The sequence below is a fragment of the Chelon labrosus genome (assembly GCF_963514085.1).
Source record: "Chelon labrosus genome assembly, chromosome: 9".
Taxonomy (NCBI): domain Eukaryota; kingdom Metazoa; phylum Chordata; class Actinopteri; order Mugiliformes; family Mugilidae; genus Chelon; species Chelon labrosus.
The window spans coordinates 10,656,528-10,679,381 of NC_140359.1; the positions used below are offsets into that span (position 1 = coordinate 10,656,528).

At 43.2% G+C, this 22,854-nt stretch overlaps 3 protein-coding genes across 3 annotated transcripts; 2 read left to right on the forward strand and 1 right to left on the reverse strand.

Annotated features, from left to right (window-relative positions):
* The first annotated feature begins 1,102 nt into the window (after positions 1 to 1,102).
* Positions 1,103 to 13,042, forward strand: aebp1b (AE binding protein 1b). The gene is made up of 22 exons (XM_084552026.1): positions 1,103 to 1,909; positions 2,768 to 2,938; positions 3,019 to 3,096; positions 4,098 to 4,343; positions 5,171 to 5,245; positions 5,767 to 5,832; positions 6,123 to 6,206; positions 7,207 to 7,278; positions 7,378 to 7,487; positions 7,782 to 7,921; positions 8,009 to 8,093; positions 8,196 to 8,340; positions 8,751 to 8,839; positions 9,122 to 9,245; positions 9,513 to 9,709; positions 9,828 to 10,004; positions 10,178 to 10,338; positions 10,498 to 10,901; positions 11,013 to 11,152; positions 11,718 to 11,817; positions 11,922 to 12,088; positions 12,170 to 13,042. Exons 1-22 carry the CDS (start codon positions 1,681 to 1,683, stop codon positions 12,539 to 12,541), a joined length of 3,432 nt encoding a protein of 1,143 aa, XP_084408152.1. The 5' UTR covers positions 1,103 to 1,680; the 3' UTR covers positions 12,542 to 13,042.
* Positions 13,043 to 13,180: 138 nt separating this feature from the next.
* Positions 13,181 to 16,473, reverse strand: pold2 (polymerase (DNA directed), delta 2, regulatory subunit). The gene is made up of 11 exons (XM_084552027.1): positions 16,323 to 16,473; positions 15,886 to 16,118; positions 15,685 to 15,806; positions 15,472 to 15,595; positions 15,281 to 15,395; positions 15,003 to 15,201; positions 14,793 to 14,873; positions 13,944 to 14,101; positions 13,727 to 13,854; positions 13,538 to 13,639; positions 13,181 to 13,408 (listed from the first exon to the last, which is right to left on the reverse strand). Exons 2-11 carry the CDS (start codon positions 16,109 to 16,111, stop codon positions 13,248 to 13,250), a joined length of 1,416 nt encoding a protein of 471 aa, XP_084408153.1. The 5' UTR covers positions 16,112 to 16,118; positions 16,323 to 16,473; the 3' UTR covers positions 13,181 to 13,247.
* Positions 16,474 to 16,755: 282 nt separating this feature from the next.
* On the forward strand, positions 16,756 to 20,462 carry nono (non-POU domain containing, octamer-binding). The gene has a single exon (XM_084552185.1). The coding sequence runs from the start codon at positions 16,871 to 16,873 to the stop codon at positions 18,194 to 18,196; it is 1,326 nt and encodes a 441-aa protein (XP_084408311.1). The 5' UTR covers positions 16,756 to 16,870; the 3' UTR covers positions 18,197 to 20,462.
* Positions 20,463 to 22,854: the final 2,392 nt, after the last annotated feature.

A 22,854-nucleotide genomic window follows, 5' to 3' on the forward strand; every position in this document is an offset into this window, starting at 1 on the left:
AGTCTGAATTATCTGCTGCATTCTTCACAGCGCTACTCATAACCTCCAGAGATATCACCACATAAGGTTTTCTTAAAATCAAATAAGAGCACTTCTGTTTTACTGTCCTCACAATCTGGGATCGAATACAATAAATTATTAGAACGGGTTTTTATACACTTGGGTGTTTTTGCCTGTGTGAGTGTCTCTTGTCTGTCTGGGTTTGAAACTCATTCTGAGGAAATCATTTTTACAACTCATCTTGATGAGAGTTCAGGACTTCAGTGGGCTGTGTTTCAGAGTTTTGATCACGCTGCTTCATTCTAACATCAGACATTTCTGGACGATAAACGTCCTCTCATGGAAGAGTGCTGGTGACGAAATTTTCAGGGAAAAGTGTCTGCAAAAGTTGTCTAACGTGACACAGATAGATTTTGCAGCCCAGGGTTCTTCATCCTGACTTCAACTATAATACTTTGAATGCATTTTTAAAATGTGATACAGAATTTGGAACTTCCTTTAGCTGTCTGTCACACTACAGGCCTAATTGCTGAATCCTCGCCTAGAATGTAAGCTGTTCTGTATTAGCATGGAGGGACTGGAGGTTTACCTTGACTGCACCGGTGGCAAATTATACTACACTTCTGGCTTTTGAGGGCCCTGACAGGATCTCCAAACCGTAGACGGAGTGGGAGACATGTGGAGGGGGGATGGCAGAGAAAATACCAAATCTTAAAAGGTATAGCTCTGTCATCTGCTCAAACAATTTTCCTGCCCAGTGTGTGTCTGTGTGTGTGCACGCTTCTCAGTGGCCCCATTGCCTACAATAACATTTTCTCCACAAAGGAGAAGGTGAATACACTGAGGAAAGATTGACAGTGCAGCACAGAGAAGAGATGGAAAGCAAAGCTCCAACCAAAACACGTCCTGGACTGAAAAAGAATTTATGTTTCACTCCTGGTTGTTTTCATTTTCTTTGAATTCTTCTCTCTGCAGATTAGTGGTGTTTGGTTTTGTTAACACACTCACAAAATCTCTGTCCTCCCCCTTTACCCCATTTCTCCTCCTCCTCCTCCTTCTGTGGAATTCGGTGTCCTAGGAGTCACTCCTCTCTCCTGTTGCTCTGTGGTGAGTCTGCAGGGCCAAAGCTCTCCGCCGAGGAATTCAACAAGACCTGCTGACGAAAGAGAGTGGGCTTCTTTATCTCTCCCAAGAGGGGTAAACTCTGCAGTTGGGGCCTCACCTGCCCTTCCTCATCCTCCTCCCCCATCTCCTGTCTGAACACTGCACCTGTTCTGACTCGTCAGCCAGGTGAAGGGAATCCTCTGGCCTTTACGCTGTTTTTTCAGCTGACCGTAGCTGCAGGGGCAATTAGGAACACTGTCTATTCATTGGACTGGATTGCTGCTTTGCGTGGTATCTTTTTCTCTGTCTGTCTCCGCAACCCACCTCCCTTCCCTCCCTCCCTGCCTGTCCCTACCCCCTCCCACTCCATCTCTGTCTAGCTCAGTCTGGGTAACACTGTGGCTGTGGGTACGTGTGGAGCAGCAGAGATTTTCCTGCTGGAGTAAAAGTGTGGATCACATGGAAACAACACAGGGGAGGCAAGGGTGAAACATAAATCTTGTGGAGGTTAAATTGGAGAGGTACAAAAGAATAAACGCCAAGCCAAAGGATTCAGCAGTTGGAAAAACAGCAGGTATGAAAAGCCAGACTGTGATTGTGTCTGTGGGTCTGCTGGCCCTGTGCTGCCTGCTGATCCCCAAAGGAGGGGAGAGCGCCGGGGGGATAGTTTCTCTCAAGCAGGCCGAAGGGGAGAAGCACGCAGGGGATCAGCTGCAAGACGAGTCCCTGGATGACCCGCAAGGACTTGCAGAGGACCCACAGGGAAGCAGCCTCAGGAGTGGCAGAGAGGTGGCTGAACAGACAGGTACGTAAAAAGAATCCTACTTTTAACTTTACAAACGCGAATAGGTTCGGGCATGGTCTTTGTTTTATGACACGACATGGAAGAGAAAACACAGACACAAACATAACACACACCCATTTAGTCTCTGACAGCTCCAACAAGAATGACAAAGTCCGGATGCTTACCTGTCCGCCACTGCTTCCACGCAGCAGGGAATAAACAGGGCACATTCCTCTGTCCAGCTGACACCAGACAAGAAGGGAAGGCACCGAGTCGAGCATCTTGCAGACACATTTTTACAAACTTTTCCAGCGTTGCCGTAAACCTGAATGGTTAATGCTGACTCTGGTCTAATGTTACGCTGGAAGAATAGATTTTGAAGACCAATACACAAGACTGTTTCCTGGAGCTCAAAGCCCATGACTCATTAATGAGCCTCACTGATGTTTCAGAGGTGAGAGTGATATATTTATTGGGTATCTGGACAGATTCTGTGTCTGTAAAGCTGAACTGCGGTTAATGGTGCACGACTAATGGAAAGACAGGCATGTTTTCCATAATAAGCACTTCAGGACTTCAGACGGCCTCAAAAGGAAATAGTGATGGACCTGAAACAACCACTGAAACGCATCTGGCACTCTGGGTTTTCCCCAGAAGCTTTACGTTTTGAAAGAAATTCTGACATGAAATGCTCATAAATCACACAAACTGAACTGATAATCTTTTCTCTTTTGTACTCACTGTAAGTATGTTTCGTATTGATTAATGATGTAGCATCTGTTTATCACAACATCTGTCTTCATCATGTGCATTTTAACCAAAAGTTGACCGAGCTAGTTTGTGCAATAAACCTCAATTGTTTCTCTTTATTTTTTCCAGGTACTGTGGGCAGGGTGAGAAGAGCTCCAGATGAAAACAAAAAGAAGAAGAAGGACAAGAAAAAGAACAAAGAGCCAAAGGACCCCAACGCCACAAAAAAACCTAAATCTGACAAGAAGGGAAAGAAAAAGGACCGGCAGACGACCACTACTCTGCCACCTACCACAACAAGTAAGGACAAACATGTTAGATCTTAAATCGCTTGGACTTGATTGAGTGTTGTTGACCTTGTGTCTGTCTGATGATTCCAGCAATCCCGACTGAACCACCAACTGAACCACCAACTGAACCACCCACTGAACCAAACATAGACTACCCCGATCCTATCGGTGAGTTGCATATCTTAGAGGCTGCATGAATGGATTGGTAAACTTTCCATCGTTAGTAACTAAAATATTTCACCCACATCAAACTGTGGATTTGTGAATATATTGGAATATCCAAAAAAAGAAACTATCCGATGGACTGCCTCATATGTCGTCATTCGAGTCACTGTAGGTTGAAGTTGAAGCAGATTTTATATGAGAAGTTGACGTAACCTCTGGGTCTGGCAAGGGAAGTCAGTGTGGAAGTACTTTAAACTTTTCTTAAACTTGCAGTCTTTCTAATGGCCTTCTAAAGGAGTCTGGCTGTATAAAAGTCAATGAGGAAATGATACTGCGTGGTCTGTTACCTCACTAAATGTTTTCCAAATGAGTTCATGGTCTAGTCACTAGTTTAAAGTTTTCTTCGGTGCAGCACGGTGCTTGCTCAGCAAACATTTAGGCAGATGGCTGAGGATGCAGCTTGCTTAAGGGTGTGGATACCAACTCCAACTCCATAAAACAAGATGGATGTAGCCAAAATGACAAACTTCAAATCCACCAGTAATAATGGTAATATTGATCAACCAAAACCAATAAGTGTTGTCATGGTAGCTACATCCATTTCCACTTCCATAACGAGGATAAAAATTGGAGGATATGGGGTCATGTAGTCCCCCTCCTCATCTCTGCTTGGGGCTCAATGCTTTAGTAAATAAGTTTTATTTTTAGTTGGAGAACTTTTCTTCGTTTTCTTTTGTTGCAATACCATTAATGGCCCCTGGGAGCAGTTCCAGCTCTCATAATACATCCAATCTCCGACTGACTGTTACCAACCAGATTTGTGTGATAAATCTTGATAGATTAGTGTGTAATCCCCTATTCCTCCAAAACTTTTCACAAAGGGCAACTTTGTTCCAAAGTGTGCATGCACAAACATATTTTACTTGTTTGATTCTGCGCCCAATATCAATAACTGAATCATATGTTTTTTGTTTACAAAATATTTGTATCTGTTTCTCTGTCAGACTCTGATTATTACTACTGGGGGGCAACATCAGCCATCGCTGAGCCTGAGGCTCCTGTCACAGAATCCTATGATGTCAACTGGAATATATACGATGACACAGTCACCCAGTGGCCCGACGTGTACCCAATACCTTCTGCGACTGATAACTATGACTACTACTATAAAGCGATGGACCCGACATCCGCTGCCCCTGAAGTTGATGGGAAGGCCGAAACAGACGACAGTGATTATGGGTATCCCACATGTATGTCTGAGTCTTTTGTTTCTCCCAGCTTCGTTTTGACTGAGGATCTTTGAGGGGGTGACAGTTTATGAAACGTGAAAAAGATGAGATGAAACTTCACTGATCTCTGTGGGACAACTATGGGCGGTAACTGGAACAAAAAAGAAAAAGCCTTGACCAGCCTTGACCAAGGGGAACTTCCTAGGCTTTGCACAATACAGCTTATTTATGCAAAACAACGCCACTGTTGTAAAACTGCAGAAGCTGCAAAAAAAATCAGAGAAATATTCCATCCAGTATTTACTCAACCATAGAAGTCAAACCATAGAAATTAAACGTAGTGTGTGGATTAAAATAGGGTTGCTCAAATGTATTTTCAGAAAAATAGTAAAGACTATGTCACTTATCGGAGACACATGGGGAAATAGTCAAAGATGGTTTCTCAATTTTAGTCCAGCAAGTGTCTGAGCAACTTTGTCGTGTTCGGTGAATGATCAACATGGCATTTAATTCACTGAGAAGTGTTTTGGTACAAGTAACCAAAAACATACCTTCTACAATTCATCTTTAAGATCTAATTTGCAGACTTGATGGTGAAAACTTTTATCTCTTTCAGCTGAAGTCAGCACAACAGAGGCCTTAGTATTTTTTTCCACAGATTCAGATGCTGGAAATTAAATGTCACGCTGCCGTATGACACACTGTGTTTCCAGAGTACTGTACTGTACCTCTACTTGTCCAGCATTTCCACTGATTCATTCACTCTGGCCTGTCCTGCATTTTAAGTCAAATAATTAATAAATAATCCCTCTGTTTGACATTTTAAACTTTTTTTCCTCTCCCTGCAGATGAGGTGCCAGAAAACCTTCCATTTCCTGACGGTAAAGAAGTCGATCCTGACGTCGTAGTAGAAACTCTACCAGGTAACTGCCCCATGTTAGGAATTCAGTCTGTATAAATGACTAAACAATTTAAATGGGAGAGTACAAAAAAAAGTTTAGTTAGGGTTACAATGTGGGTGAAATGTCCATTCCATCTGTGCTTTTTGTGAGCAATAAAGCACATGGGAATAACATTATACTGAGTCTGTGACCTATCCACGGGAGTGGGTGGGTTTGCCTGGTTCCATGCAGTCCAGAAAACTTTCCATTGTTTTGTTGTGGGGAGAAAATCACTAGATCCCAACTAAGTTATGATTCTTGTAAATGTAAACAAAAGATTTAACAGCTTCATTACACGGCGGGCGTCACGCTGACATCCAAATATAGAGCAACTGTTGTGGTTCAATAAATCTGGGCGGCGTTAAACCTGTAAAACTTGGCACATTCAAACATGTAATCTCATAAAGTTTCGCTTGTGACGTAGCAGTGCCTCTGAGTGACTGAATGAGTTGTCTTCATGTAGGTAACTTCATGTTTTTTTTATTTGTTTCTTTTTAATGCAGAACAGCCCACAGCTACTGTTCCTTATGAGAGAACCTGGTATGATGATTACGACGATTATGGAATGAGTACGTGTACACTCACACTCCCCCGCGAAATATACCAAATATCCAAATGTTTTCTATTAGGTCCACTGGCTGAGTCATAGTTAACTTCTTGCCAACAAACCACAGTTGGGTCAACAGCATTCCAGATTTATAATCATCTTTGATGGCTTTTTTTTTTTTTACCGTTTAGCCTTCTTAACTGTTAACTTACAACTTAAGTGCAAAATTACAGAAAGGCATGCAAACACAGCTGCTGCATGCATTTCTTGATAGCCCTCTAAAGTTACCATTGATATCCTTGTTTCCTGCAGGGAGGAAAGAGGATGAGACGGATGAAAAGTGGATGGAGAAGGAGAGAGAGAGAGCCGAGAAAGAAAGGCAGAGGGAAGAGAGAGGTAAGAAGACCCAGATGTGGAATTTCTTTTCTTACGTAACGCCAGCACGCGTGATCGTGCCACTCGACATGGACCACTGGAGCTGCCAAAGAAGAGAACGCAACCTGTGACATAAGTGCAGAAGTACTGACAGATAACAGCACTCTAAGATGTTCCCTCCCCTCAAACACGTATCTGTTGTAAGAGAATGCAGATGTTATTCCCCCTCGCCTCCAAATGTGAGGGTCTGCTTACTTGCTTTAACTCGCACGACAGGGACAAAAGTTCATCCCACCAAAACAAAATGGAGATTAAGAGTTCAGAAATCTCCCGTGAGCTGCAGGGTGAGATCGAGTTTGAGATCCACATGCACCGGATAAGGGTGAGTGAGAAAAGAGACAGCAAAGCAGAGTCACGGAGCTGGGAAAACTTGAAGTCCTCACATCACATTGAGAGGTTTTTCGTCACGTGTCTGCTGCGTGCAGAGAGGTTAGCTGGTGGCTGAGGAGTAAAGACCAGACAAAATGATATATACAGTAAGACTGTCAGGACTGGTGACAGTAGGGATCTTCATGTGTGCACAGTTTAGGAGTTTAAGATGACAAGACTTTTAGCTAAACTGAATCTTAAGTTCAGAAGTTCCTGAGGCTTGAAGCATTCATCTGTAACTCTGAAGCACATTAACTCTAGAAGACATGCTACCAGCAGTAAGCTGTAATGTATCCATGTGCTGAATTATTCGAATTATGTCAAAACATGAGTAATGACTGGTGATTCACTTGTCTTTTGACAGTAACCTTCTGGGTCAGGATGATCTGAGTTACATTAGAACACACTTGGACTGGGAGACATCACGCTCCAGCCCTCTGGGTCCTCTTGAGGAATTCTGGCATATGATATTTGCAAAATAATCATCAGTTCCTGGATCATTTCTGGGCGGAGAGAAAGAGAAAAACAAATGCTCAGCCAAGACAGTGCAGTTCATTTCAATGTTTTTTTTGTTTTTTTTTTCCTCTCACAGAGAGAACGCAGAAGCTGAAGGAGGCAGAGGAGCGAGCCAGGAACAGACCACGTGTCTTCAAAGAGCCAAAGCGTACGTCAGCATCTGTTCGATCAAGAATTTGATATGCAAAAGCTTCAGTAGTTAACATATCGTTTGAATTTCTCTGCTGTGCGTTTGTGTATGTGGCAGAGTGTCCTCCCCTGGGGATGGAGTCCCGTAAGATTGAGCCAGACCAGCTTTCAGCCTCTTCTATGTCTCAGTATAGGTTTGCACCTCAGAGGGCTCGCCTCAACATGCAGGTACACAACCATCAGGGCAACACTCGCTAGGCCTTGAATTAATTACCATCAACATTGGGTAATACGGTTATAGCTGCATTGGCAATTTATGTTCATGCATATTCATAGTTTGTAGAGTCTTCCTAGCAGCAAAATAATTACATCAGTGGATAACTCCTGTTTGAAACGTCAGCTTGTCAACTCCAAGCTATCATGGCATCTGAATAAATTACACGGTCTTACATGTCGCTGCATGATAATCCTTCTTTTGTACAGTTATAGATGTGCAGTTTTTTGACTCTCTCTGGTTCCCAGGGCTCTGACGATGAGGATAACATGCGAGGTGGAGCGTGGTGTGCAAATTCAGAGGACAGGATCCACTGGTTTGAGATAGATCTTCGCAGGGACACAGAGTTCACGGGAGTCATAACTCAGGGACGAGATTCCCTCAATGAGTAAGACAAACCATAAAGTGAACAGACACATGAATACTCTTTATCAGGCATTTCTGAATTCAACACGTTGCCCTCATCCTGTTTCAGGAGTGACTACGTGACGTCCTACTTCCTGGCTTTCAGCAATGACAGCAGAGAATGGACCACCATCCATGATGGATACGCCGACTGGGTGAGCTCACCTTAAATTGTCTCACTTCCTTGGGCACCATGTTTGTTGTCTCCTTCCTCCTGCCCTGATTTATTCTCCTCCCTCATATCCCCTCTTGTGCAGTTGTTTTTCGGAAACAGTGATAAGGACATGCCTGTGATGAACCAGCTCGCAGAGCCTGTTCTGGCCCGCTACATCCGAATCATTCCTCAGAGCTGGAATGGCTCTCTCTGCATGAGGCTGGAGGTCCTGGGCTGCCCCCTGCCTGGTGAGCCTCACACTCCCCACCACACATATACTACACCGATCAGCCACAACATTTTTACCACTGACAGGAGAAGTAAATAACATTGACCATCTTGTGACTATGCAATGTTCTGCTGGGAAACTTTTGGACCTGGCATTCATGTGGATGTTACTTAGACATGTACCACCCACCTAGACCAGACCAGGCACCCCCACCCCATAGCAATGACACTCCTTGATGGCAGCAGCCATCCCCAGCAGGATGCAGCCTGACACAGGCACAAACACAAAAACAGTTTAGGAACAATTAAAAAAACCTGGCCTCAAAATTCACTAGATCCCAAACGAATCAAGTATCCGTGGGATGCACTGGAACAAGCCTGATGCACAGAGGCAGGAATCATGTTTTTGTTTGTTCTTTCCTCCTCACAGATCCAGCGGATGTTCTGTACAGGCAAAATGAAGTCACTCCAGTGGATTACTTGAAGTTCAAACACCACAGCTACTCAAAGATGGTTGCAGTGAGTAACCCTGCTTACGACCCTTGAACATTTTCTGAGCAAATTCCTCTGGAAATCCTCAGTAATCTTCCCAAAGACTGGGGTTGTCCTTGAACAATTAAACACAGAACCAGCACTTCTGCTTTGATCCACCTTAACATAAACTGATGCTAAAATCCCAGCAGAGGGCTCACATCACTCCCTCTCATTCTTTTCAACCACCAGAGGGCAACGTGATCGTTCCACACTAACGCAATGTGTGTTATTAACCATCTTTGTGTTTCCATCGTCTCACCTATTCAGCTCATGAAGTCTGTGAATGAGGAGTGTCCCAACATCACCAGCATCTACAGCCTAGGCCGCAGCTTCAAGGGGCTGGACATCATTGCCATGGTGATCTCTGGCAACCCCACAGAGCATGAAATAGGTGGGAATATGACGGTTGTAATACACCGTATTTCTTTGTGCAGTAGAAAACTGAAATCCTGTAAGCATGGTTACATTCCATCAAATGCCAAACCAGCCGGTTTCTCTCAGATATTCCAACAGTGTGAAATGATTACATGTTTAAATTATATTGTGTGCCTGTATGGCACCACTGCTGTATCCTGTAAACGCAATAAACACCAGGTGGGCGCCAGCAAATAGTGGTTAACAGACAATTACACTCTTCCTGGGTTGGTTGTCCCTGCAGGTGAACCGGAGTTTCGCTTCACGGCGGGTCTCCATGGAAACGAGGCGCTGGGTCGTGAGATGCTCCTGCTTCTCATGCAGTACCTGTGCAAAGAGTATAAAGACAGAAACCCCAGAGTTCAGCACCTGGTGGATGGAACACGCATCCACCTGGTTCCCTCGCTCAACCCTGATGGACACGAGGAAGCGTTTGAAGCGGTCAGTGGAGAATAAGATCTTATGTTTCTCCTTAATTGTTAGATGAAATGAAATAGGAAAAAAAGGAAACAGGAAATTGGAGTCAAGTCCGTGCTTTGTCATAATTCTCCCCCCTCAGGGATCAGAGCTAAGTAGCTGGACCACCGGACACTTCACTGAGGAGGGCTTTGACATCTTCCAGAACTTCCCTGACCTGAATAATATCTTGTGGGATGCTGAAGACAAGGGCATGGTGCCTAAACTCACCCCTAACCATCACGTGCCCATACCAGAGGACTTGGCTATTAATAGTTCGGTAAAGAAAAGTGAATTGTTGTGTCATTTTAAGGGCGACTATAACACAACTAGTCACAGATGAATAAAATCACCTGCATTTCTAAAGACAAAAATGACCTTTGCACTATTGTAGACATGGTTGTGGTTCCCTGCTCTATTTGTGTCATCCTGATCTTGTTGTCTTTGCTCCAGATTGCTGTGGAAACCAGGGCCATAATCTCCTGGATGAAAAGCCATCCATTTGTGTTGGGTGCAAACTTTCAGGGCGGGGAGTCTGTCGTGGCCTATCCTTATGACAGCTTACGTCTCAACAAGCCCGAGAGCCAGAAACCCCACAACCGCAAAAAGAGACAGTATGACCTGCTCCATTTCCTTCACTGTAATCTGGTTTTTCCCTGCATTGCATACCGTGCACATTTATTTTGCACATTTACTTCCCAGTGTCTCATTTTTCTTCCTACTTCCTATTACGCAGCATTTATAGTTACAATCGTGTCAATAATTTCTTGCAGGTATGAGGAAGAAGGCTTTGATGTGACAGAATGGGGAAGGGGCTACCATGAGGAGCCAGAGGAAGACTGGAGAAGTAGGGGATACGCAGAGCCTGAGGAAGAGTGGAGGGGCCATGGCTATGACCATGGTTACGATCACGGCTATGACCCCAGCTACAACCAGGGTTATGGTCACAGGGAGGAAGAGGAGGACGACAGAGGAAGAGACGCCGGCTATCATTACGCTGAGCCTGAGGATGAAGCCCGGGCGATTGCTGACGAGTCCATGTTCAGGTGGCTGGCTGTCTCCTACGCATCCACACACCTGAGCATGACACACAGCTACCACGGATCCTGCCACGGAGACACAGGTTTAGGGGGGCACGGGATCATCAACCGGGCCAAATGGAGGCCAGTCACAGGCAGTAAGTAGAGACCATCAGGGTCATCTTTAACGGTCTGCATGGGCTTATAACACACCCTTGTGGACAGCATGTGCAGCACAGGCTCTGGCGTTAACGTGAGCTCCTCTCCAGGTATGAATGACTTCAGCTACCTGCACACCAACTGCTTTGAGTTGTCCATATTCCTGGGCTGTGATAAGTTCCCTCACAAGAAAGAGTTGGCGCAGGAGTGGGAGAAAAACAGAGAAGCAATGCTCATCTTCATGGAGCAGGTCAGTCACACACAAACACACAGGATGTAACCTATCCTGGATGGAGTAGCAAGATCACTAGAGCATCCTCTCATTTGATTTCAGATTTGCTAAATTAAAAGGCTACTTAAAACTGTCTGTGCGGTTGTCAGTGCGTTGTAATTTTACTGTCTTTATATCCCATGGCTGTTACATGCTGTAAAGCCCTTTGAGGTAAAATTGTGATGATTTTCATATAAATATGACTTGACTTGAAAAGCAGCTTTTTTTTTTTTTTTTTTTTTAAATACTGTTTTCAGTAACACTTAGATTGTTGATCACATACTGTAGTTATATTTAATTACAACCCAGTTCTATTTACCAGAAGAAAACGTTCTGGGAAACAAAGATCACAGCAAATCTGATTGATGCTTATGAGATTTGGGCTAGTCTGTAATTCTTTCCTTTACAAATCTAGCGGGGCTTAGTTTTCCCTAAAAAAAATCCCCTTATAAAAAACCTTATAGAACAGCTATACAGAATTACAACTGTGCAGCACTAACGTTAAAACGTATTTGGCTACTTCACTGTTGTTGTTTTTTTTTAGATACATCGTGGCATTAGAGGGATTGTGAAAGATCAGCAGGGGAACCCTATTGCAAACGCCACCATATCTGTGGAGGGAATAAACCATGATGTCACCACAGGTCAGGACTGGTCCCGCTCTTGAAAACAGAAAGTTTTCACTCTTTAAAAAAACAACATTGCTCCGTCTGTGTTTAAAACAGTCTCCCTGTCTTTGCCATTGCAGCACCAACAGGGGACTACTGGCGGCTGCTTAACCCTGGGGAGTACCGTGTGACGGCTCGAGCTGATGGATTCTCCTCTGTGACCAAACTCTGTGTGGTGGGTTATCAGTCAGGAGCAACCGCCTGCAGCTTCAACCTGGCAAAGTCCAACTGGGACCGCATTAAACAGGTAAGGCTCTCCCATTCTGAACTGACACCACTGTCGGTCTATCTAACAGTATTACTTCAAGTGTCCTAACCTTTTCTGCAGATAATGGCTCTCCATGGCAACAAGCCAATTCGACTCAGCTACAGCAACAACAGAGTACAGAATTCAGAGAATAATGGCCAGAGGCGTGTAGTTAATGGCAACGGCAATAGGTATTCTCCAAATTCACAACTCAGCACTGATCGACAGAGGAGGCTCAGGATTCTTCGCCTGCGTCGCCTTCGGAAAGAGAGATTAATGAGGTTAAGATCGACAACGTTACCCCCTACGACAACCACAATCCCCACAACACCAGAGACAACTACATCCTGGTACGACTCCTATCCCATAGATGAGGAACAATCCTCGACACCTGGCGGATTCACAGACTCCATCCTGGATTATAACTATGAGTACAAGATTGACGACTATTAAACCAAACACACGTGGCTTGTTTCAGTAAACGACCATCCTCTCCTAATTGTAATTCTCATCGCCATGTTGTGCTTTGAGCTAGTTGAAGAATCAAAAAAGGAATTGCACAACATGAGCAAAGATGGGAACCTGCAGAATATTAGCTATATTAAGATAGTGTAACTGTTTCTTAACACTTGAAATAATGCCTCTTTACAGAAACGGACTCATTTAATTATTTGAGTTTTAAAGTTCACACTGCATTTCCTGTCTCAGTATTTTATGAATGCTTCTTGCTTCATGAAAACATGTTTATTGTGGACGCACATAAAAAACTGATGAATTATTTACATTTTCCTCACATGGCAGAAATACAGAATGAAGGCCGGCCATTAAATGAATGGAAAGCACTTCACAGTTGATCACGAGCAGTCAGAAAGGGGAACAGTTTTCTGTCATGTTTCTTCAGACACAGCTGGGATAGAAGAGTTATTTTTCAAATAAAGGCTTGTTAATACACAACACGTCTCTTCTCCTTTTTTAGCACCTGATTTCTGTGACTGATAACAGTCCTGTTTATTCTTTCAGTTTATCACACTGGACGGCTTTAGCATAGCTGCTGTAATGCTTGGCCCAACTGTTTTTTGATTAGTCCGTGATCGGGAGAAATTAGACCGAATATGCACCAATATAAGAGAAAAGACAGCCTATCGGTAGGTACAGATGATCAGTGGCTGATATTCATCTCACTTTCTTCATCTTCATCAGCTGAGAAGGCAGAGAAGCTGACTTGCTCACATTGAAGAGTGCGTAAATTAACCAGGCATGCCGTCTGTGTGCTGCTGAAATCTGGAATCGTAATCAAAAGTACTTCCTGACCATCAGGACCTGACAGGAGAAGAAGAAGAAGAAAGATATTATGATTCATCAGAGTTAGGACGTGATGAACCTAGCTGGTACATTTTGGGAATAAAACAAGACCATCGTGTTTCTTATGTGTACAAATCTCGCACTGACCTTTCATGAGTTTGGACTCGAAAGCTGGGGCATTGCCACTGAAGTAAACATGGGGACACTCTTCCAAGATGAAAGGGTCTTTTAGGTAAAATGGGTAACAACCTGAAAGTAAACAATAAAATAGTGTAAATAGCCAACAATATGTTGAGATCTTCCAAAAGCCTTGGGCTTTATTCTTAACCCATTCACCTAGAGTATCAGGTGCTGTAGGGGCCAGGTGGCGGAGTCGTAGCGTTTCCTCAAGTATTTCCAGGTGGCTGTCCATGCTGCTGTACTTCTGGACATCACAGACGTTCTGGCCTGATGTGCCCAAGAACCTTCATTTGATCAAACAAGAAACGGGTCCTGAACATGACATTCTATGTTAAACATACAATGACAGAGACTGTATGTAAGCACTGCTTACCTCACTCCATCAATGTCAGCCTGATATGGGTTGGTGGCCAGCTGCAGTGTTGGGTAAACAGAGGACAAAGGGAACATACAGCGATTTAAAGGCTGCTGTGGGAGGGTGTAGTTGGTGGGGTCATACTGTCCTGGCATTACATCCACTGGAACTGAGGCCTATATCAACAAGGGACAGCAACATGCAACATTAATAATAATCATACTACAATGAACTTGCCAGCAGCCAGTTCATATTATTTGTCACAACCTAAATGCTCATTGTTAAATTGTGTAACATTCTTCTGAAACACATCGGTTCCAACGTTTGTTTTTTGTATTTATTTTCCACACATTTCATTTGTTTGTTAGGTTACTGGTGTTTAATGTTGATTACATAGAAAACAGATTTTAGTAGTAAAACATTTGACATTTTTGTACTCGTGTCATGTCACGATGTACACCAGCAGAATGTAAATGATTATTTGATTATAGGGGATGGCAGTATTGACAAAATCCTCATTAATTCAATTTTTTGTAATTTTAGCAAATATCAAGTAAGAAACTGAAGACAACACATAAAACTAAATACTTTATCACACTGACAAACAATACCTACAATTTGAGCCATAACAATATGACCACTGACAGATGAAGTGAATAACACTGCTTAGCTTATCATATGGCACCTATGAGTGGGTGGGATGTATTAGGCAGCAAGTGAATTATTTTCTTTACTTTTTCTTGTTATACTGTACTGATCCCACATGGGATAATTATTTCCTGCATTTGACCCATCCATCCATACTGTGTTCTTGGAGCAGTGGGCTACCACTCATGCAACGCCCATGTAAAGAGGATGCAAACTCACCGCTAGCTGGAGTAACAGCTCATCCAGCACACGCATGGCATCCACACTGCCAGCCTGTGTCTTCTTGGTGAGATACTTTGCCTGAAAAAAATGTGAATGTCTTAGGTGAGCCAGTTCACAAGCGTGACTTTTTGGAAACAGTTAAACTAATAACAGGTATAGGTAAGTAACTGTATGCCATGGCAAGATTAACAAAGTTCTTGGTACTACCTTTGTTGATGCATCCTTGTCCTGGGTGTTTTGACTCAGGAGGCTTCCAGCTAGTAGGACCCTGGAAATCGTCGCCGCCCCGCTCTGCTCCCCCAGGTCACCAAGCTGACCGGTGACCATGTCAACCAGCAGCTGCAGCCCCAACATGCTGTCAGCTTGACTGCTGCCGAGACCAAGTCCTGACACCAGCAGTACAAACCTGAACCAAAAACAGACAGGGAAATTAAAGCCTATTGTCACAACAGACTGGGATTTACACTGTGTATGAGTGCATTTACTTGTCAGAGCTGAGTGCAGGTCTTGCTGCCTGCAAAGGGAGATCTGCTGTGCAAAAGTCCTCGACTGTGAACTTCCCATCGTTCCTCTCAGCTCCATATATTGCCACAACACTACCTAAGAAAGAAAGAAAGATGCCTTTATGATCGCATTCAAAGGGGATGTGATAGCAAGGTTATGAAAAAGTACTGACCTGTCACACACTTGTCTTTATCGATTTTTCCGTCTAGTTTGATCCTCTGGAGTTCATCCTCCAGAACCAGCTCATCTGATTCTTGAATGTATTTGCTTCGTGGAGGCTGAGGCAGGAGGTTGTGCTGAAGAGAGCAAAAACAGACAAATGTTGTACTAAACATGCTGATTTCATTTTGTCTATGTATGCAGTGAATGTAACGTGGCTGCCAACCTCCTCACTGATCTCTTTCAAAATAGATGGCTGCAAATCCATACGCTTAAACAAAGTCCCCACAATGCAACATTGCTCCCCTGCCTCCAAATCACAGAGCTTCTTGATGACCACATCTGATCCTGGCAGACAGAGATTAGAAAATACATTAAAATCAAATTGGAGGTATCAGAGTCAAAGGTATTATGGTCCTGTGCTTACCCCACTTCTGCCGAGCTCTCTCTGATAACACGGGCCTCATCTGCATGAGTCGCGCTGCGTAAATATGAGCATACTGGCGACTGAAATTCCGCTCCCCAACTTTGAAGCTCTCGGAGCAGGCTCTGTAGAGCAGCGACATCCTCTCAAACACCGGCCCCTGGTCCTCGGAGGCAGGGTGGCAGAGAAGAGAGGAGCCCTCCTTCTGGGCGCTCAGGTCGGAGAACATGACTGTCCTGAAGCGGGGGCAGAGACAGAGACATGTGTCACTTTGTTAAAAACATGCTAAACCACCGTTCAAGTTATTTTAGCAGGTTAGCAAGGCAACGGTTTTAGCTTAGCCTGCTAACTTAATGACAGCAAGTAGTTGCCATCGCTGTTCCAAAACATATCGACATTTTATGAGGAAAGCTCAAAAACAGAGGATGCAACGACCTCACCTTAGAAGAATGAAGACCGCGCTTCGCCTGAAAACAGTTTTAAACCAGGTTTAATTTACAGATATCAGTGATTTTATTCCTTGACTACGAGTTAAAGTAACATTTTCCCTTTCCCGCGAAATCGACCGCTTTGCGTCACAAATCTCTTCCCCCCGAGACCACCGCGTATTCTCGCGATAAACCTGGAGCAATAACAAAAATACAATATAGAAGCGACCGCAAAATTAACGTATTACAAACACCAAATAACATAATTTACATTCAATTTAAGATACATCCTAATTTAAATAAAATACAATTTTACAACAGCCCAGACAGGACAGTTGTTTTTTTATTTTATTTTTCTTTGTTGTTTTGTTTTTCTCGCAGCGTCGCACGAATCCACGTCACAGATTTGAATCGGCAAGTCGCACAAAATTGCGGTCACAACAGCGTCGCGGCAGCACGCAGCCTCGCCATTTTAGCAGCTCTTTGTGCGCTGTCTGCTAATAATTTGTGTGCTTTTTAACGAGCGCATAGCCGTCTCGCGTTTTTATTCCGTTGTGAAGATGCAAGGAAACAGAGGCCACCAGCACAACCATGGCCCCAACCGCCAGGGAGACCAGAACAGACCCGGGGGAACGAACACCAACGGCCAGCAACCCGAGCCCAGCGAGCAGGCCAATCCCAATGAGGCCTTAACCCTGGACCCGCAGAGCTTCAGGAAGCCCGGTGAGAAAACCTTTACCCAGCGGAGCAGGCTGTTTGTAGGAAACCTGCCTACTGGGGTCACCGAGGAGGATCTAGAGAAGCTGTTTGCTAAATATGGAAAAGCCAGCGAAATCTTTATCAACAAAGAACGAGGCTTCGGCTTCATCCGACTGGAGACGAGGATCATAGCAGAGATCGCTAGAGCCGAGCTGGATGATACTCCGTTCAGAGGCAGACCCATACGGGTGAGGTTTGCAACACACGGTGCTGCCTTAACTGTGAAGAATTTGCCAGAGTTTGTGTCCAACGAGCTCCTGGAGGAGGCCTTCGCCGTCTTTGGTCAGATAGAAAGAGCTGTGGTCATAGTGGATGACCGAGGGAGGCCCACGGGGAAGGGAATAGTGGAGTACACCTCAAAGCCAGCTGCAAGAAAGGCTTTGGATAAATGCAATGATGGTGCCTATCTTCTCACAGCGTTTCCTCGACCTGTTACAGTGGAACCTATGGAGCAGTGTGATGAAGAGGAGGGTCTGTCAGAAAAGTTGATAAACAAAAACCAGCAGTATCACAAAGAGCGCGAGCAACCACCACGGTTTGCCCAGCCAGGCTCCTTTGAGTATGAGTATGCTATGCGCTGGAAAGCCCTGATGGAGATGGAGAAGCAGCAGTATGACATGGTGGACCGCAACATGAAGGAGGCTCAGGAGAAGCTGGAGGCTGAGATGGAGGCAGCCAGACACGAGCATCAGGTGATGCTGATGAGGCAGGACCTGCTGAGGCGGCAGGAGGAGCTGAGAAGGATGGAGGAGCTCCACAGTCAGGAGGTGCAGAAGAGGAAACAGGCCGAGCTCCGGCAGGAGGAGGAACGCCGGAGGAGCGAGGAGCAGATGAGGATGCGCAATGAGGAGATGTTGAAGAGGCAGCAGGAGGGCTTCAGGGGTAACTTTGCCGAAAATAGGGAGCAAGAAATGAGGATGCATATGGGCGGCCATGGGATACCCATGAACAGAAACTCACTGGGTGGCAACTCTGGTCCTGCTGGTACCCCTGGCATAGCTGCTGAAAATGCTCCTCTGATGTCTGGGCCAGGAAACAACAACATCCCTGGGGGAAACCCAGGCGGCTTCGCTAGAGGGCTCTCGGGGCCAGGAGACTATGGACCTAATAAGCAACGCAGATTTTGAATCACATGTTTATCTTTCCCTTTTTCATACTCACTGTACTTTTGAGTTCTGGTTATAAGGTTTATGGACGTGGCAAACTGCATGTATTTTTCATACCTTTTTATTTGTACTTATGTTTTAGTACTAAAATGTCCCCAATTGAGCCATGTGTTTTACTTTATTTCTCACATTAATGTATTTTTTCGTAGAGATAGAAAATGTTTGTCCCTGTTAACTTTTCTGGAATAAATTCATGATTCCCTAAAAAAAAAGAAAAAACATCTCAAGATCTCTAAATGTCTTTCAAACCAGGTCATGGCCTGATATTTCTGATCTCATCTCGGCAAGATTATTCACAAAAGTGACCAAATCAAGATATTTTTATTTGTGAAATCTTAGTGCTGTTTAGTAGAGCAGTGATTAACACTGTGATCTGAGATTTGATTCCACACAAACAATTCAATCCAAGTGGATTCAGGCAGAATATGGTGCAAAAAGCTGGAATTATGAGGTATGAGAAGCACATTTATTATGTGCAACAGGGCCGTAATAATTCTCTGCTTTCAGTTGCAGCTAATTAACTGGTCAGTACAAAGAAAGAAAGATAAGCAGTGTACGTTCCAGGTTGGGATTGTTGTTAGACAGGCCGTCTCACATTTGACATTTCATAGCAGCAAAAACTATGAATAAAAGAAAAAAAAAATAGCTGCAAATCATTAATGTGCTGTCCCTCCTGTGATAATACAAACTTCACTGAGCAAAAAGGTTATACAACAGCTGACACCGTGGGAGATTCACTACCTGCTGAACTGTTTGTGTCTCATCATCACCCATCTAACCAAACAGGAATCTGAGTTTGATTGAAATAAAGCACAATCCACATGTTCATTCCCACACAGGGTAATGGAATCTACATTAGTGATAAGTCCTAAAAGGTCACAGTCAACAAAACAGAGAGACGGTGAAGGTCAAAAGGCGGCTGTTTAAAATAATTGGAAGACTCGATAGTAAGCTGATTTTATTCAATAGTTTGTGTTAGTCCTGCTTAATAAACAAGCTCGGTTACACTTGCCACCAGAAAAACACAAGTAAGTCAAGTCCTGTGTGTTGCTTACTTTACCAAAAGTTCAAAGGTCATCAATCACAGACGTGCAAAACACAATTATTCAATGTTTTTAGATGCCCTCTCTGTCAACTACTAATCCTGATTTTGATATCGCTCACACACGTATGTGCTTGTGTTTGAGTTTCATAAATAAACCCCTCCACGGGGAGTTGTAAAGATGAAACTCACACAGAAACGCATTCAAGTCTGATTAGCAAACAAAGGGCCAAGAGGATGGACTGAAATGGTTTTGGCTTGCATAATAGCTAAACATTAGCAGCTTGCATGTGCCAAAACCATGAAAGGAGCTGAGTCACATCATCCTACTTTGTGTTGTGGAGAAAGATCAAAACGGTTTGAAATGTATGATTTGTAGTGACTTTGACTCTGAACCTGTACAAATTGAACATCAAATAATTAAACTGAGTATCTTATATTCGCCTGCTACGCCTATCAAATGTCAGAGCATCCAGTTGCATGATTTTTCCCTCTGATGCAAAGGGAGCGAGCCTTCCTGGATATTTAAGGATCCTCCGATCACCATAATAGGAAGATTTTCTCCTTCACACGCACTCCTTGTCTATCATTTCAAAATGTTTTCATCTGATAACCATGACCTTTCTGAGGAACCCTTCAATCTTATCTGAGTCTAAAAAGTCGAGATAATCAGGCTGTCCCATGATCCAACGTGCGCTGGTTGATAAGGAGTCAATCATAAAGAGGGAAAGGTGTGCGTTATCTGGATGTAAGATCAGCAAGGTCTAAAACTGTCTGAATAGGTACATTTTTAAACCCTGCGTACCTTGGAGTATAGAAAGCAACACTTTCTCAGTAAGGCTTAGAATCTGAGGTTGTCAAGTCCCCACCACTGTTGTTCGTTCGCGCCGATCGAGCAGATACTTAGTAAATTAACAATGATATTGAAGTTTATGAATCTATTATATTCTAATATGTATTCCACTTATAATCATAATTACCCCATTTAGTTTTAGCTGCCAGATAAAGTCCAGTGGTTATAAGACATTTTAATGATAAGGGCAATTAAGAAATAATTATAATTTGTTTTATTGTGGCTGGTAGCATCTGTGTCTATGAGAGAAAGATTTGTTTGCTACATCTTACGTTTCAATAATTTAGCAACGTGAGTTTAAGTTATTGCATTATATCATACATTACGTATATAAACGAAGGACTGAATATAACATTATATAATATTTTCTCATTGTTCTAATATTGTTCATTGTTGTTTTTTTTAAGTGATATCACACCGTATTGATCAGGTGGTTGATTTTTTAAAAAAATACAAATTACCCACAAACTGAATAAAGTGGCCTGTAACTGAATTGTGAGCAAAGCACCTGACTTTCTCAGGAGGAACTTGCGAACATTTAAAAAAAAAAAAAAAACATGCAAAGAGCAAATGTATGCATCAATATAAAATGTGTTATTTGTAACGGGTTTTTTCAATTTCAGTGCCAAACTGTGTGAATTATTTTCTTGGTACAAATTTTCTTCCTTTCATCTGGAACCATACATAAAATTTGTTGTCAAACCCTAAATTATAGCAGCACATTAAACCTGCAAAAAAAAAATAAAAAAAATCCTTTAATGTTAATCTTTTCAGGATTTTGTTATTGAATATGAACTTATCTTTTTAAACATATTTTATGAATGGGCAGAGTCCGTTAATTTGTCTGGATATCACTCATAAAGGAAGAGCATCACAACACTCTGGGTCTATTGAGCTTAGATTGGCACGATAAAACAAGACGGGAATAAAATAATTAAGATACAAACAAATTGCAGTGCAGTTTAAAACTACTGTCAGTGTGAGGGGTGGCTGTGCCATACTACAATCACCCAGCAAAATGATAAACTATAGATAAATAGATACGAGGTGTGGTATTAAAGTATTGTGTAAGTGTGTACAAGTGTGAACAACTAAAGAACACAAACACACTCTTTGAATGAGGAGCAAAACACGGCCATTAAACTCCGGCAGCCATATTCCTAAAGATTCTAAGCGCAAAGAGTCGCTCCTAGAGCCAAATGTTAAGAAAATTCTTAGGATCGTAATGTTTTCTAAGAATTTAACCTCAAAATTAAGAGTAGATCCTGGTAAAGATAAAGGGTAAAGAATCTTAGCTCTTAAGGGAGCTCCTAAGGTGAGATCTGTTAAGAGCAGGGAGGAGGACTTTTAAGAGTTTCTTAAGCAGAGGAGAAAATGGTGGAAAGGAGACATTTATCTGTTGTTTTATATTTTCTCATGCCTGCTTCTTGGCTTGTAGTGTGACATTGGGGGCAAATCTACCTCTCAAAACCTCTGTCCAGTTTTGTTTCCTACTTCTTTTCTTCTCCACTGCTGTTCGGTTTGTGGAAGATTTGAACGCCAACCAGCACTGCTTCTTCTAGGCCGGTTAGCAATCACAGAAATTGATAAAAGCTGAGCCATTTTACCCTCATTAAGACCAAATGGATGAAGAGCAAAAATTACCATCACGGTAAATGAACGTAAGCAAATAAATCAACCAGTGTTGCCAGATCCCATTCTCCATCCCCCCCAAAAAACAAAAGGAAGTTTCCCCTTTCCTGAACTTTGCTGGGAGTTTGCATGTTTTCCCTGAGTCTGTGTGGGATCTCTCCCAAACCGGTTCTCTCTTGGTGGTTGTAAAATTGGCCGTAAATGTGAGCGTGAATAAAATAAATGTACTGTAAAAAAAAAAAAAAAAAAAAAAAAAGAAAAAAGAATGAATTACCTTATTTAAATGAATTAACAAATACTTTTCAATACATTTATATATTTATTCTTGCACTGACAATGAGACTAGCATCGGTTTGACTCAAGGCTAGTCTCTATATTCATTCATTCATTCATTCATTCATCTTCTGTAACCGCTTGTTCCTGTGAAGGGTCGTGGGGTCTGCTGGAACCTATCCCAGCTGTCATCGGGCGAGAGGCGGGGTACACCCTGGACAGGTCGCCAGTCTATCGCAGGGCTAACACGGCGAGACAGACAACCATTCACACTCGCACGCACACCTACGGCCAATTTAGAATCACCAATTAACCTGACGAGCATGTGTTATGTATGCAGTCTTATGTATGCAGTAAAATTCTGCATGTGTCGTGACTTATCAGCATAGGCAAGAACAAAGAACATCATCCTATCTGTCCCACTTCTTCTTGTCTTTTACTTCCATCTCTGTTTATCAGAAATATAAAAGCACCTTCGCCCTGATAACTCTGATGATCCTGTGGAGCCTCAATTGGCTTTATCTCAGCTGTGACCTTGTCGTGTGATAACAGCATTAATTACAAAGTTGATCTTCAGTGTTGGGATGTGTCCTGTGGTGTCTGGCAACAGAATGTTGTTAGTGGGGGCCTTTGGGTCCTATGGGTTGAGGGGAGGGGCCTCTGTGGATCAGATACTTGATCAGTTTGGGATCTAGTGAATTTGGAGGCCAGGTCAACACCTTGTGCTGTTTTTCATGTTTTTTGAGTTGTTCCTAAATTGTTTCTGAGTGTGTGCCCGTGTCACAAGATGGTCAGTGCTATTTACTTTTCCTGTCAGTG